The sequence below is a fragment of the Schistocerca cancellata genome, chromosome 11 (assembly GCF_023864275.1).
Source record: "Schistocerca cancellata isolate TAMUIC-IGC-003103 chromosome 11, iqSchCanc2.1, whole genome shotgun sequence".
Taxonomy (NCBI): domain Eukaryota; kingdom Metazoa; phylum Arthropoda; class Insecta; order Orthoptera; family Acrididae; genus Schistocerca; species Schistocerca cancellata.
Window position 1 is genome coordinate 31827333 of NC_064636.1, and position 16318 is coordinate 31843650.

At 42.7% G+C, this 16318-nt stretch overlaps 1 protein-coding gene across 1 annotated transcript in view; it reads left to right on the plus strand.

Annotated features, from left to right (window-relative positions):
• LOC126108570 (uncharacterized) overlaps positions 1-16318 on the plus strand; it is a 195973-nt gene that overhangs the window by 80731 nt on the left and 98924 nt on the right. The window contains exon 5 of the mRNA XM_049913861.1: positions 10525-10620. Coding sequence (XP_049769818.1) covers positions 10525-10620 — 96 coding nt within the window. The remainder of the gene's footprint in view (positions 1-10524; positions 10621-16318) is intronic.

The window sequence follows — 16318 nt, forward strand, 5'->3', positions numbered from 1 at the left end:
AGGGAGAACTTAAATTCTGGAATGAATAACAGGACTGGTTCAGTAGCATTCAAATTTATTTCAGTTCTGTGGAGAACTGAAATCCAGTCCAGGGTATTATAATGGAGTCCTTGAGTGGAAGTCCACTATTATTAAATATTACTGGGTATGTGTGTGGAGTGAAATTCTGTTTGTAGCACAAAAGTGAAACACCAGAATGGGATATGGGATGGCATATAAGTAGCTGATTCTTATGTGGTGGAACAAATGTTCCATTCATTCAGCTATAAATTGGGGACCTACAGAATTTGGTGTAAGTGAGGCTTTGGTACAGAATTTGGTGTAAGTGAGGCAGTGAACATTCTTAAGTATGTTCCAAGGAGAAACACGGTCTACGAAAGACACTGAATTGTGCCACTCATGAGTAAGGCCGGTATTACACCCTCAAATTTCTTTCTCAAATATCTTTGTCCAATATCTTTGTCAAAGATATTTGATGGTGTAATAGGGAACTTTGTCAAATGTCAAATATTTGATCAAATCTAGGGCCTCGCTGTAGATTTTATCAAAGAAGTCACTTCTCTTCTGTTCACTGCAATGAGACATGTTACCACATGGAGCGCTAGCATCGCTGCATTCTGTCGTCTGTAGTGTTTTTATAAACATTGCAGGTAAATACAGTTGGTGTGTGCCGACAACTACAAAATTAATAGAGATGTATGAAGCTGATGAGATGCTTTACAACGTGAGGCATGCTGAATACAAAAATAAATTACGAAGATTGGAGACCTGACATAACCTAACCTAACCCTCTCCTGTAGCAAGGAATCAGTGTTACAGTGAGCCTGTCTTCTACAGATGTAGCAGTTCTTTAGTGAATATTGAACTTTGTGATATGAGGATACACTTCATTGAGCACATACAGAAATGTATGCTCATCCATTCTTAAGTAATTGATGTATTACTTGACGTCCTTTACTATAAGCTCACATAACAAATTTTGTTGAATGCTTTTATCGTGTTGTCGTTAAACCCATGGCTTCACCCAGGTATGTTCCCTTCCCCCCCCCCCCCCCCCTCCGCCCCGCTTCTTTTCCGCACATGCACACAGTGCAGTTGTGGTATGTGGTACATGCAACTGCTGCAGTTAATAACAAGTTGTTGTTGTTGTCAGCCATCTTGAACTTTGACGAAATATATGATGACAGTGTAATACCCCTTCTAGTGCTATGTCAAAGATCTTTCTCAAATATATTTGACGGAATATTTGATCACATCTTTGATCACATCTTTGAAAAAGAAATTTGATAGTGTAATTCCAGCCTAAGTAAAGATGCTAAATTGCATCAGCAATGTCTTACTTCAATATGAGTTGTGTGGGTTGGTATGGGTTGCACTTGTGAGCATTGACTGAACAATAAGTTGTTTGCTTTGCCAGAGACTGCTATCTTATTTCTCCAGATTCCCTCAAAACTAGCATGTGATTTTCACTTTTGTAATGAAAGTTTTGAAATTTCATAAACTTTGAACTCAACTTTGCAATACCAGACAAAGAGGAAAGATATGTAGCAACAACTTCTCAACATAACAAAGTAATACAAACTTATGACAAAGCCATTCAGTAGTAGTAGATCATAAAATATAGAGGAATAAGAGAGACAGGAAAATGAGGGTGAAAAGGGCATACCAGTTAATTTTGGGATGATGGGTATAAGGTAATATAGATATGTAAAAGTAGTGATTCATTAGTAATACAGGTGACTGTTAATCACATGGAACCAAGTTACAACCACAGAGAACCAAGTTAGAACGCAGATTTGCACAGTGGAGAAAATGTGTCCGCTTTGTGGCTAACATTGTTTGATGAAGGCCAGATATCCACATCAGTCAGGCTATTGTCCATAGCAAGCAGTCCTGTAGGGGAGTAGTTCTTCCCATGCTTTGGTAATATCAAACCAATGTTCTTGAAACCCTTGATGGCACAGAGCAAACATTACACTGAAGACACACATGCAAGACTTAAGCAAAATATTCTAGCTAATCAGGAGCTTGATAAGGATAATCATAAATGTGTGGCTAAATAATTGGTTGACTTAGGAAATACTTACAATATTTCCCACCTAAGGCTTATAATAACATTTGCTTTTAGTCCCTAAACCATAAATGATGCTGAGGGATGGAGCATCAATTAACAATGTGAAACTCAGTATCTGAAATGGTCTATCCCACCAGCATGTAAATTTTGTAGTAGTTCTTCACAGTTTCACAGCAGTTTGTCATAACATCACATAATCTCCTATTTCATATAACAGCATCCTAGCATTCTTTCAAATATAGAACTGTTGTATACGTGTCACAGGTGCACTGTTATGCCAAACTGGCTTCCAAAAAACCCCTCTGCCCCCCTCTCTGCCATCCACTCCGCCCCCTCTCTGCCACCCCCTCTGCCCCCTCTCTGCCACCCCCTCCGCCCCCTCTCTGCCACGCCCGCCGCCCCCTCTCTGCCACGCCCGCCACCCCCTCACTGCCACCCCCGCCGCCCCCTCTCTGCCACCCCCTCCGCCCCCTCTCTGCCACCCCCGCCGCCCCCTCTCTGCCACCCCCTCCGCCCCCTCTCTGCCACCCCCTCCGCCCCCTCTCTGCCACCCCCTCCGCTCCCCTCTGCCACCCCCTCCGCCCTCTCTCTGCCACCCCTCCGCCCCTCTCTGCTACCCCCTCCGCCCCCTCTCTGCCACCCCCTCCGCCCCCTCTCAGCCACCCCCTCTCAGCCACCCCCTCCACCCCCTCTCAGCCACCCCCTCCGCCCCCTCTCAGCCACACCCTCCGCCCCTCTCAGCCACCCCTCCGCCCCCTCTCAGCCACCCCTCCACCCCCTCTCAGCCACCCCCTCCGCCCCCTATCAGCCACCCCCTCCATCCCCTCTCAGCCACCCCCTCCGCCCCCTCTCAGCCACCCCCTCCGCCCCCTCTCAGCCACCCCCTCCGCCCCCCCTCAGCCACGCCCTCCGCCCCCCATCAGCCACCCCCTCTGCCACCCCCTCGTCCCCCTCTGCCACCCCCCTCGTCCCCCTCTGCCACCCCCTCATCCCCCCTGCCACACCATCGTCCCCCCTCTCTGCCACACCCTCGTCCCCCCTCTCTGCCACACCCTCGTCCCCCCTCTCTGCCACACCCTCGTCCCCCCTCTCTGCCACACCCTCGTCCCCCCTCTCTGCCACACCCTCGCTCCCCCTCTCTGCCACACCCTCGTCCCCCCTCTCTGCCACACCCTCGTCCCCCCTCTCTGCCACACCCTCGTCCCCCCTCTCTGCCACACCCTCGTCCCCCCTCTCTGCCACACCCTCGTCCCCCCTCTCTGCCACACCCTCGTCCCCCCCTCTGTGCCACACCCTCGTCCCCCCTCTCTGCCACACCCTCGTCCCCCCTCTCTGCCACACCCTCGTCCCCCCTCTCTGCCACACCCTCGTCCCCCCTCTCTGCCACACCCTCGTCCCCCCTCTCTGCCACACCCTCGTCCCCCCTCTCTGCCACCCCCTCGTCCCCTCTGCCACCCCCTCGTCCCCCTCTCTGCCACCCCCTCGTCCCCCTCTGCCACCCCCTCGTCCCCCTCTCTGCCACCCCCTCGTCCCCCTCTCGTCCCCCCCTCTCGTCCCCCCTCTCGTGCCCCCTCTCGTGCCCCCTCTCGTGCCCCCTCTCGTGCCCCCTCTCGTGCCCCCTCTCGTGCCCCCTCTCATGCCCCCTCTCGTGCCCCCTCTCGTGCCCCCTCCCGTGCCCCCTCCCGTGCCCCCTCCCGTGCCCCCTCTCGTGCCACCCCCTCTCTGCCCCCTCTCTGTGCCCCCTCGTCCCCCTCTCTGCCCCCCTCTCTGTGCCCCCTCGTCCCCCCTCTCTGCCCCACTCTCTGTGCCCCCTCGTCCCCCCTCTCTGCCCCACTCTCTGTGCCCCCTCGTCCCCCCTCTCTGCCCCCCTCTCTGTGCCCCCTCGTCCCCCCTCTGTGCCCCCCCTCTGTGCCCCCTCGTCCCCCCTCTCTGCCCCCCCTCTCTGTGCCCCCTCGTCCCCCCTCTCTGCCCCCCTCTCTGTGCCCCCTCGTCCCCCCTCTCCGCCCCCCTCTCTGCGCCCCCTCGTCCCCCCTCTCTGCCCCACTCTCTGCCCCTCCTCTCTGCCCCCCCTCTCTGCACCCCCTCGTCCTCCCTCTCTGCCCCCCTCTCTGCCCCCCTCGTCCCCCCTCTCTGCCCCCCTCTCTGCCCCCCTTCGTCCCCACTCTCTGCCCCCACTCTCTGCCCCCCTCGTCCCCCCTCTCTGCCCCCACTCTCTGCCCCCTCGTCCCCCCTCTCTGCCCCACTCTCTGCCTCCTCGTCCCCCCTCTCTGCCCCCCTCTCTGTGCCCCCTCGTCCCCCCTCTCTGCCCCCACTCTCTGCCCCCTCGTCCCCCCTGTCTGCCCCCACTCTCTGCCCCCTCGTCCCCCCTCTCTGCCCCCACTCTCTGCCTCCTCGTCCCCCCTCTCTGCCCCCCTCTCTGTGCCCCCTCGTCCCCCCTCTCTGCCCCCACTCTCTGCCCCCTCGTCCCCCCTCTCTGCCCCCTCGTCCCCCCTCTCTGCCCCACTCTCTGCCCCCTCGTCCCCCCTCTCTGCCCCCACTCTCTGCCCCCTCGTCCCCCTCTCTGCCCCCACTCTCTGCCCCCTCGTCCCCCCTCTCTGCCCCCCGCCCTCTCCTCCTGCATTATCCACTGTTCAGCCTATATGTTGGCTAATTGGTAGATGATCTTCAGTGTTGACGTGTTTTATCATGGGCCACTTGGACTCTGCTATGGGTTTGAAAGCTTCAACAAATTGGTGCAGAACAGCTCAGACTTGCCGATGTTTCTCGGTCAAGCCACATACTATTGACAGTTTGGTAGTAGTTTCCTCCCCTTAATTGACTGTAATGGTGACAGCATAATTTTCACTGATGGCCCTAAGCTGCCCTTCCTGGTCTGGTTGAGCTGCCCTATGCATATACACTTAACAATGAGTAGTGGCAACTCATGCAGTTAGGGATTCCAAGTTTTCCATAACCACCTACAATGATCATCACTGCCATGCAGAGTTCTTTTATGAGCCCAAGTAGCTTTTTGCAGTTGACTAAAGCTTGACAGTTTAACTGAGTATCTCAACTGACAGCTGGAACTTAACTTAGCTGACGTCAGGATGACAATGTTTCCAAAAGCAAACAACTATCCAGAGCAGTCTTTGTTATATGTACTTGTCGGAACAGCTTTGTTAATTTGGAACTCTGATCTTCCATAGTCTACAATGGTTTATTAATTCCTGCAAATAAATGCCATCTGAGAATAGCATTATGACTTTATTCTGCTAAAATGACAAATTTGAAGGACTGTGTCTGCTAGTGTTAGTTATTCTTGCAGCATGTTCCGTCTGCTGGACGTATTTCTCTTTTGAGACTTTCAGAGCAATCAATTTCATATCACAGAATGTAGTCTTTCTTAGCTGATAAATATTAGGCATAACAGAAAAGGAAGCCCTTGAGTTGACGAGTACCCAGGCAAGTTGACTGCCGATGATGGTGTCAGTGAGAGGAGGATTTTTATCCATGGCAGCCATCTGCTGTTGACTAGTGTGAATAGAACTGCTGTAATGACTGGGGTCTGTCAGTGTATAAGTTGTTGAAAACTTGCTTTCTTTCTCTGCAGTAATGTACAAGGTATTCAGGGCATCCACAGTGGAAACACACTGGCATGTCATTGTCCTCCTTATGCCTGTTCTTCTGAGGGACATTATTCTTGGCAGAGGAGTTGGTTGTACCTGTGTTGGTCGAATGCTGGGTGGCTGTTTGATGGCTGCAGTATAAATCAGAGTTGACAAAGTCCATTCTTCCTGGTGCATTCAAATTATGATGGAGATAGATGTTAAAAGATTCATACCCCTTCTTCAGAATCCTCTCTTATTTCCTGATGTATGGGTTCAATATTCATGGCACCTGTAACTTGCTTACTTCATCCAACAGTTCTTGTAGTGATAAAATGCTGTATGTTTTCTCTCACTACCTGACATATGTGAGAGGCAAAGTCTTTCACAACTGTCACAGAGAACAAATTTGGGAATCAGTTGTACTTTTCTCATGTGACTCATTTTCTGTTCCAGTTACTCAATGTGCTTGGCACCACTTAAAGAATTCCTTGGTTGTTGTGACACCGTTATGAGAAGAGAGCAGTCCATGTCTTCTGCATCAAGTGTGAGATTTTGTTGACCTCTGTATATTCAAATTCACAATGTGGCAGAAGGTGAAAATGTTCTGTATGAAGGAATATGTCATTTTCACATGAGATTGGGCACTATTATTGAATTGTTGTTCATTAAGTGGAATTCCTACTGATAGATGCTGAGTTTCTCTCTGTTGTTTTTGAACTGTTGCTGGGCTGTGCTATGCATGTGAAAGTACACATTCACCAAAAACATTGTCATCATGCCTATTGTATTTGCAAACCCTGACAGATCATTTGAGAAGTTTTGTTGGATCCTGGCCAGCATTTTTGGAAAACACTGTTGGACGCCTGATGTGCAACTGACTCATCACTGTTTTGGAATCCATTGCTATCTCGAATATATGGACCCTGGAAGCAATGTACCACTTGTATTCCTATTCTGGTTCATGTAGGTGACAGCTTTTATATTGGCCAATTGGAGCCACAGTTATGTAGATATTTTGAAGTACCTGCCATCTCTACTGAACACTGACATCCAAATCCAAATGCTAGGCTGTTAACAAAATAAAACACTTTGCACAGAAAGCATTTTTATTATGAAAATCAAACTACAGCTGGAACAGAACTCATATGGGTGGAGAGTGCTTTTATTTGTACATATATTGTATATTCTAGAATACACAAACATTACAAACATAATATTTTTGAAGACTTTCCAGAAACAATAAATACTAAATACTTTTGGCGGTATGTAGACAATACCTTTGTGGTGTGGCCCCATGGAGTAGAGACATTACCTGTGTTTCTCCAACATCTGAACTCACTCCATCTCAATATACAGTTCACTATGGAAGTGGAAAAGGATGGCATCTTACCATTCCTGGACGTCTTAGTCAGAAGAACAGCTGATGGTACATTGGGACACAGTGTCTATCGCAAATCAACTCGTACAAAGCTATATTTGCAGGCCACAAGTTGCCATGATCCTGCGCAATGTGGTAGTGTCCTATGCTCTTTGGTGCATAGAGCACATGTAGTCTCAGATGTGGACAGTCTATCTGGTGAGCTAAAACACCTGAGAACAGTATTCCAACAGAATGGCTATTCCGATAGGCAGATACGCCATGCATTCCATTCCAAGCAAACTCAAAGCAGGGATGTAAATGAAGTAACGGAGGCACCCACTGCAACATTATTTTGGTGGCATGTCTTTGAGAATAGAAAGAATCCTCAGAAAGCACGATGTCAAGTGTGTTTTTCGGCCACCAGTAAAACTGAGGAATTTATTGTTCTCGGTCAAAGACGACCTTGGCCTCAGGAAACATGGTGCGTATAAAATCCCATGCCAATGTGGAAAATCTTATATTGGACAGACATGCCGAACTGTGCAAGAACGTTGCGTCGAACATCATCATCATACACGCCTGGGGCAACCTGATAAATCAGCGGTAGCGGAGCATTGCGTGGACACGGGACATCGTATGCTTTACGAACAGACAGAAATTTTATCCCCAGCGTCATCTTTCTGGGACTGTGTTATTAAGGAGGCTATACATGTCTGCACAGTGGACAATCTTATCAACAGGGATGCAGATTTTCAACTGAGCACTGCCTGGAATCCAGCACTGGCTGCCATTAAATCAAACACAGGGAAAACAAGAACTTCTGTTTCCTCAAGTGATGCAATGCGTAGTTGAGATTTAGTTCATACCTTAACCACAGGAGTGCCCGGCAGCACTGTCATTGCCCGTAGCGCACGCATGGATGGCCTTTCTGTAGCTCCCAGCAGGGAGCACCAGGAGCGCCACTTTCCTCCAACTACGAGCGTCTTCCCACGCACACGTATTGCCTGCTCCCATCATGATAAATTCTCACACCGCCGTGCAATTATCATCAGTGACAGCAGCAGCTTCCACCACCTGATGATGTCGAGCAGTTGCATCGAAGAAATATTGAGAGATTTACACAATACGATCCGGCGGCAAACCCAAGAAGCTTATTTGCAACAGATCTGTTGGGAAAGGATGAAAAGTCACAAATAATTTCTGATGTTCTGGTTTGAACTGACAACCTGCAGCATGTCAGTCAGCAATGATACCCGTTACTCCAAAAGGCACAGCTTAGAGCAATATCTCCAGTAAGAAGTTGTAATTCTTTTTGTTGTCAATGCAAGTGTTATAATCAAGTCTAATGGACAAACTCCAATTCTTGAAAATGTAATTTTATTGAAAAGCACCTAATGCTTGGTATCTAAACTAGAACCTCTCACAGACAGCTCTTCAAACAGTTGGGCATACTGGTAATAGCCTCGTAGTACATTTATACTCTTGTGAAGTTCACGTTAACACTGTTTCAAAACACCACCAACATTTATAAAGATAATATTAGGAGGAGAAATTATTTACAGTATCAGAATATATTTGCCCAGTTCTAATATAAAGGATGCCAAATAGAATTTAAATATTGAATAAGATGAAAATTACATACACTGAATGTAGATGTAACATTTAACAGTTGAATAAATGAGTATGCATGACAAATGTGTAAAAAATTCCACTTGAGTTTTATAAATTTTCACATCTTTGTACTGTTTTCTGTTATGTAAGGGGTCATAATGAAAGGAGAAAATAAGCCGTTAAATTTGTTTTTGATAGAAAGGATGCGATTATTAACATGGAAATTTAAGCTATTTTCCAAATTTAAATATGTATGATAAAAGTTTAAATGAGTTTACATTTATAGCTGATTATGAATTCAATTTCAGGTGCACCCAACTCTCTTGATGATCTTTTGTTTTTCAAATCTCCCACTGGCATTCCTTGAAATACATGTCCTTTCACCAGTTTTTATATCAATTGGATGTGTTGCCTGGCAGTATATTAACAAATTGAGTGTCAAACCCCGAGCTTCATTTAATTTGAAACCATCATCCCTATTTACTAGACTTTCTGATACTCTTATTTCGATATACACCTTGATTACATAGTCCATAGCACTCACAAACACGTTTCCAATCATTGCTAAATCTAGCAAGTCCTCAGAGATAACAACTGTGCACATCCCTACACTGTATTGGTGCAACCCAATTGGAGTGAGTGGTTGTGTAGATGCTCCAGTTGTTTGTATTGTACACACAGTTTTGATTCAGGCTGAAGAAGTAAGTATAGGCTTCGCAAGCGGAAACTAAATCCTTACCTGCCCCATCTCTTGACTTTGTATGATACATGGCATGGACTTTGAGTAGTTTCTTACAGTGGAACCAATGGCATACACTATGACCTTAATGCAGAGCCTTTAGCAGAAGTGAAATATAAGTCAGTATGTCACATCGTATCTAATGGATATGACACTGTAATAAAAGTAGCATTCTTTATTTAAAATTTCTCATCATATGATATTAAATTGATATTTGGTTCAGGCATTTAAAATGCCTGACTGTTAAAAGCAAAAATTGTGTACATCAATGATATTGTTGAACCTTTAGAAATAAAAATTGCTTCAGTTTTTGTTTAATTTTTCACTTTTTCAAATGCTCAGTAATTAAAACTGAAATGTTAATTTCATTAAAATTTATCTGTTTATATAAAGCTTCAGTAGGACTGGGGATAATGGCACAAAGGTGTTTTTTTTTTAGCCCCCTGGTGTTTAGGCTGTTGTGCATGATGGTCATCATGTATAGGAATGGTATCAGCCTTTCAAATCAAAGTAGACAAAATGGACAAAGAGGGTGGCATGAGGGTAGCAAGAAGTGAACCAGTAATTGAATGAATACATTCTCTATGCATTCAACTTCCAGTGATTTTTCTTTTTATAAATGCTGCAAATTTTTGGTATCTAATGACCCTCAGATATTTTCTAATCTTCAAAGATTATTGTTTCAAGGTATCTTTCAAAATTTCAACACATTACTTTATGAAACTGATGACTGTGCACTGACTTTGTAATCCTTTAAATATGAAGAAAATCACACGGAGCTTTTCCACAGGGCCCTCTTGTTAATCACAATAATTCCATTATCAAATGAAATTGTATTTCTGTAATAGGCTCTGTGAAAACTGCCATGTACCTATAAAGACAAAATAATGATGATAAGGATCTGAAGATGGGCCTGCAGGATTATGAACACACTGTTTTTTTCAATAAAAGCTACACCTTGTGAATGAATATAGATTTTTTTTTCCCTTTATATTTTTCAAAATTTGAGTGACGCACTGTGCAAATTTTAAGTTGCATGGGACCTTTGTATGTTATGTATAAAATGTTCAAATGCCATCAAGACATATTGCCTTTGTTGTTTGCCATGATCAAACTAGGTACCAGTAACATAATATTTTATGTCTGTTGTCAGAATTCTATGAATGTGCATCTCAGCACCATACTGGAGGCCAAGAGAGAATGCTACAAACCACTCCCACTGTACACACTGGTGCCCAAGAAGGAGCTGGTGAGTTAAATGGTGATGCAGTTGCTCTCTGCAACTTTCCACAGTTTGTTTGCTTATTTTTCTTTGTGCCCAACTGCAGAGTGTACTTGGACTTTAGACTTTTTTTCCCAGCTGAAGATAATGGGGAGATCCAACTTAACTGATCTCATTGTTACAACTAAGATATTAAATCTTGGGGTTGCTTCAAGGTCATTTCCAGCTATTCTTGTGGAGCATCTTTAGCTACTTGCAATCATCTGTTACCAGTGCATGATACCAACAATGGGAACTACTGAGCTACTCAATACACCCAGTAGTTGCCTTGCATGTGGAGTTACATTCCAGTGCACTTACTACTAGGGCTAGTCATGAAGTTTCAACTATTACCTCAAAAGATAAAACGTAGCATTATTTGCAAAAGTGAACCATATACATGACAGTAGTGGGAATCGACTTGGTTACATGACTAGGCATGGCCACAATCCTCATAAAGTAATGTGCATAGCCACTAGACAGTGTAAAACTTGCTGTTAACGAAACCTAAATTATTTTTGATGAAAAGGAGAAAGCAGTGACAGTGCATACAGAAAAGTTAACAATGTGCAAAGCAAATGTTTATTGTGGAAATTTATTGTGTGCAAATTACAACAAGAAAGAACCAGCTATTTCACCCTAAAACCATTTGTCCCACTGTCTTTTGTTAACACATGTCAACTGAATGAAATTTGTTAAAGTGATCAGAGCTTGCAAAATAACACTACAGTGCAGTTTGTATGGTCACACATAAGTGTGCTGAGGTTCATGAGTTTGATCCTACTACAGAATGAATTTTTTCTTCTTGTCTCTTTTTCTTCATACTTTCTGTACTTTCATTTTTGATGACTGCTGATAACTGTTTACAATGTATTGGTAAAAAATTGGGTAATAATTGAATTCCTATTCAGTGTACAGAAGGTGCAAAACACATTTATTTATTATGTTTGTAGAATGATAGTCATGATAGAATTATCAGTAAGGTAAATTGTTCTTGCACCATGAATATTGTATGAAGCTCAACTCGTCACAGAGACATTTAATTTTCAGTAACTTTAAGGGGAAACTTAGGTCATAATCATTCTGCATCACTGGTTTCTCATCTACTAATTTTGTAACCATTATCTAATTTAAAATATCAGTCTTTACCATTATTTTCAGTCATGTAAATCACTGCACTTTGTCACCAACAGAAATAACAAAAGTAGTATACAAACAGCATTCAACTCTTGATCTGTGAAGCTTCAGTTTGATACAGTACTCACTTGCCATTACCATTCGTTCTTCTCCAGCCAAACTCCTGATCCACATGCTGAACTTGTGAGAAAAGTTGTTCTCTATCTGAAACTTGTTTTTGAAGTGCACCTCACTCAGTCAACAAATTGTCATATACAAATGAGACAAGATGGTTTCCAAATATACAAACCACATTAGATTTTTATGAAAAATATGAGGCATAAGAACTAGAGTCAAGTGGATTTAGAAAAATCATAGGATCATACATATTTATCTGTGAATAAATGCTTCCAAAGTGATATCGTATGAAGAATATTGTAAAAAATAAAAATTGCACATCTGTCTGTTTTTGTTGTACTATGTAGGACATTGATGTGGATTTGTGTAGTATGTGGCAGTGCTCCACTTTTGAGAGGATGGGAATGTATACTTCTGCTACATCTGCTCTCCAGTTTCTCAGCCATAAACATGACAGTGTTTATACCCTTCAAAGGTAACCAGTTCACTTTGCTGCGTAACAGGTTGGCACTAGCTGGGCTTTCCCGTTTTCCATCTAAATCAATCCATCCTATCATTTGCATGGATATTTTGCTCTAACCCCTGACAGAACACAAGTGTCCTGTAGACACAATACCTGAGCAATCTGTCGCAGACAAGTGAGTACAGAATATGACAGCACTTGCTAGTTGACCAACACTGAACTTAGGATGACAGTATTTGCAAGATGTAGGGACTGTAGCATATCAGAGATTATACAAGAATCCTGGTTTCCAAAGTTAACTGGAATTAGGACAGATACTCGTTATCATGGGCATAAAACACCATATACGAGGATTCCAAGTGTTTCATGAACAAATGCCACCTTATCTCCTCAGTGCTGTACAGGATAAGCAAATGTCTACTTTGGGTCACACGTTTGCCAATATTAAACTGAGGTGTCAGGACTGTACCAAGTCAAATACACTGCATTGCATTCAGCATGCAGTGACTGACATTACAGCTTGTGTGTACTTATGAGTTGTGGATTACTCAGTGTATAAAAAGAAAATCATTTTTAAAATTTTAAAATTTATACTAAAAAGTTATTATTTTTATAAAGTAGTGAAACCTGATAACCATTATTTGTGCACCTTCTCCCTAAGTGTTCAGTGCAAAATATTTGAGTTTCCAGTGTTGTATTTTATGTAACAGACATTCAGTGTATATACATAGAGTGATTAACCATCATTTCACCTTTACATCTGTATCTATAGCCTGTGCTGCATACGAGGGGCAGTCTTAAAGTTTTGACACTCACCTTGAAAATTTATTTTTGGTTTGTTTCCAGGTACATGTCTGCAGTTTTGCTATGAACTGGTACACATTGTAATCTCTGTTCCACATTAAAATGCTGTAAAAAAAAGGAAATGAAAGCTCAGATGTTTCACACAGTAACTTGTGTACAGTAGCAGCAGAAATGTTGGAGCTGTGTCAGTCTGATTCAGATGATGTACTTAACTGTTGGGATTGGCTCCAGTTTGGTACTGTGGCATGGGGATGTAATGTATACCAAGACTATAGATGTATATCTAGAAACAAACAAAAACGATTTGGTAACTTAATTTTTTGAGGTGAAAATTAAATGTTTCTCTACCACTCATATATTTTAAGTTCGTTTTTGTGATGTATAGCTCAAGTCAACCTCTAGAAGCTCTCTTCACCCCTGAGGGAGGTCCACACAACCATGAAATCATAACTGTTTTGCAGTCTTGCCATACGTGTAACATATGACCCAGCTACTGGAGCAGATACTGTGTTCTAGATTATGAAATACCTTGACGAAAACTGTCTGTTGACACACAATCAGTGCAAATTTAGAATATCTATTCCTCGTGAAATACAGATGGTTCTTTATTCACATGAAGTAATGAGTGCAATCATGATGGGATCTCAAGTTGATTCCATATTCCTATGTTTTTCCACACGGTTCCTCACAACTTGCTTCCAATAAAATTGCATACCTTTGTAGAATTTTCTTAATTGTGTGAGAGGATTCATGATTTCATATCAGAAAGATCACAGTTCATTGAAATTAACGGGAAGTCATCTTTAAGGTGTTGTGGCCCTCTGTTGTTCCTAATGCAAATAAAAATTTCAGTTACAAGCAACTTAAATTAGAATCATTGCACAGAAAATGTTCTGGTGGAAGGAGAAGCAGATTGTTTTATTGGCAGAGAAATTAGAAAATGCAATAGATCTACTAAAGAGACATCCTGCTCTACTCTTGTCCATTCTCTTCAGAACTGCTGTGACATATGGGATCTGTACCAAACAGAATTGATCAAGAACATGAAACAAGTTCAGAGAAGGGGAGATCATTTATTTTCGCAATATAGGGAAGACAGTGTCATGGATATGATATATGAGCAGTGGGTGCAGTCATTGAAACAAAGGCATTTTTATTTGTGGTAAGATCTTTTCATCAAGCTTCAATCAGAAACTTTCTCCTCTGAATGCTAAATTATTTTCTTGACTCCCAACTATAGAGCGAGAATTAACCATTGTGATACAATAAGAGAAATCAGGGCTTACGCAGTGCACAGAAAGACTTAGGTGTTTATTTTTCCTCACATAATATTTGAAAGTGGTACAGTAGAATAATATTTTGAAAGCAATGCTTAAGTGTGAACTGCAGTAAAATCATACAGATGTATGTTTCAATGTAGAAATAATTGAGCCAGTTGCTTGCTCCACTGTTGGTAAAGTGCTTGTTAATTGTTGGGCCTGGATGATCCCTCAGAAGAGCTACACTTGTTTAATGCCACCCACATCGACAGTCACAGGTGCACTAAAGGTACAGAACTAGTCTGTGATTTATATTGTTTACTGCTTGACAACTGACTGACAAATGAAAAAAGAATGAAGACCATATAAATCTAGGTTCAAATCCATATGTATGCTCTGCAAACTGCTGTGAGCTGCATGAGCTGCATGGCAGAGGTTGCCTGTCACTGAACTAGTTATCAGAGCTTCTTCCCTTTCCATTCACATGTGTAGTGTAGGAAGAATGACTGCTTAAATATCTCTGGGTATGCAAATAAGGTCTGGTCTGCTCTTCAACGTCCCAATGGAATTGACACATAGTGGGTTAGTATATTCCTTGATTTACCACAGAAGGCTACTTCTTGTAAATATATAGATAGGCTTTCACACTCTACCTAAAAGCATCTGCATGTACAGTTTTTTAGCTGCGGGTGCAACACACTTGAGCAGTGTTATAGGATGGATAGCAAAGTGTTGTGTAAGCAATCTCCTTTGCAGACTGATTGTATTTTGTCATTAGTCCACCACTGAACAGGTCTGCCTCCTGCTTTACCTACAACTTTACCTTTTGACTGATACATTTTAAATCCCTACAGATTGTTATATCCAGGTATCTGTATTAATTGACTGATTCTGACTGTGACTCACGGACATTATAGCCATAGGCTATTGCAGTACTCTTTTTTTTTTTTTTTATTTTTATTTTTTTTTTTTTTTTTTTATTTTGAAGTTCCAGTTTTTAAATTTTGTTAATTTGTACAAGATGCCACTTCCTAATCTTTTTGGGATGTGACTGTGTAGCATCTTTCAGGTATATATTGGCAAAATATAAGCTGCATCCTATGAGCTTGCAAACAACATACAAAGCCAAAATTGCTGACTATTTATGTAATAAATGTACTTTGCCACAGAAATTTAGTACAGGCGATTTTTTCCCCTCCTTTAACACAGCATAATACAAACATGAGAAAACAACAGAGGAACAGATGTGAATTGATCAGAGGTTAGAAAATGTCAAATTATACTTACAGCAAGAAAGTGCAGCTTTTCTGTTCTGAACCACACTCCGCAAAAGAGAAAAGTCAGCAAATTACACCATGAACAGATAGTCTGTAGACTTATACCCATCATTAATGTTTAAAGGCAGTCAGTTAAATCATGATCAAGATCTTTTATTCTGGAAGTAGTAATTACAGAGGAGAAAACAATGCTTCAGCTATTGAGACACTGGATAAACATGTTCTGTTCCATTGAGATTCATGTGCAGTAAGAATGATAGCTCTTTTCACAGTCATTTTATAGTAAACCTTTAACACACAGACTATTCATTAAAAAACAGAGGATTTGGGGAGGGGGGGAGGGAGAAGAATGTTATGTGGATACAGTTCTCAACCAAAGGTTAAACAGATGAGAAAAACAATGTCTATTTAAAAAATAATAATAGCAGTTTCTTGTGAGTAGCAGATCATCTTCATATCAAAGTTGGGAAAAGAGACAATGAGAGATGGCAATATAAATATCACATGTTTGTAACACTGTAAATAATACTGATAATGGTACTACAAATAACATTAAAACATCATAAACTCATTCACACCAAGAGCGTTATGGTATGCCTTCTTTATTTCTTCGTTGATTGTCCTTGGTG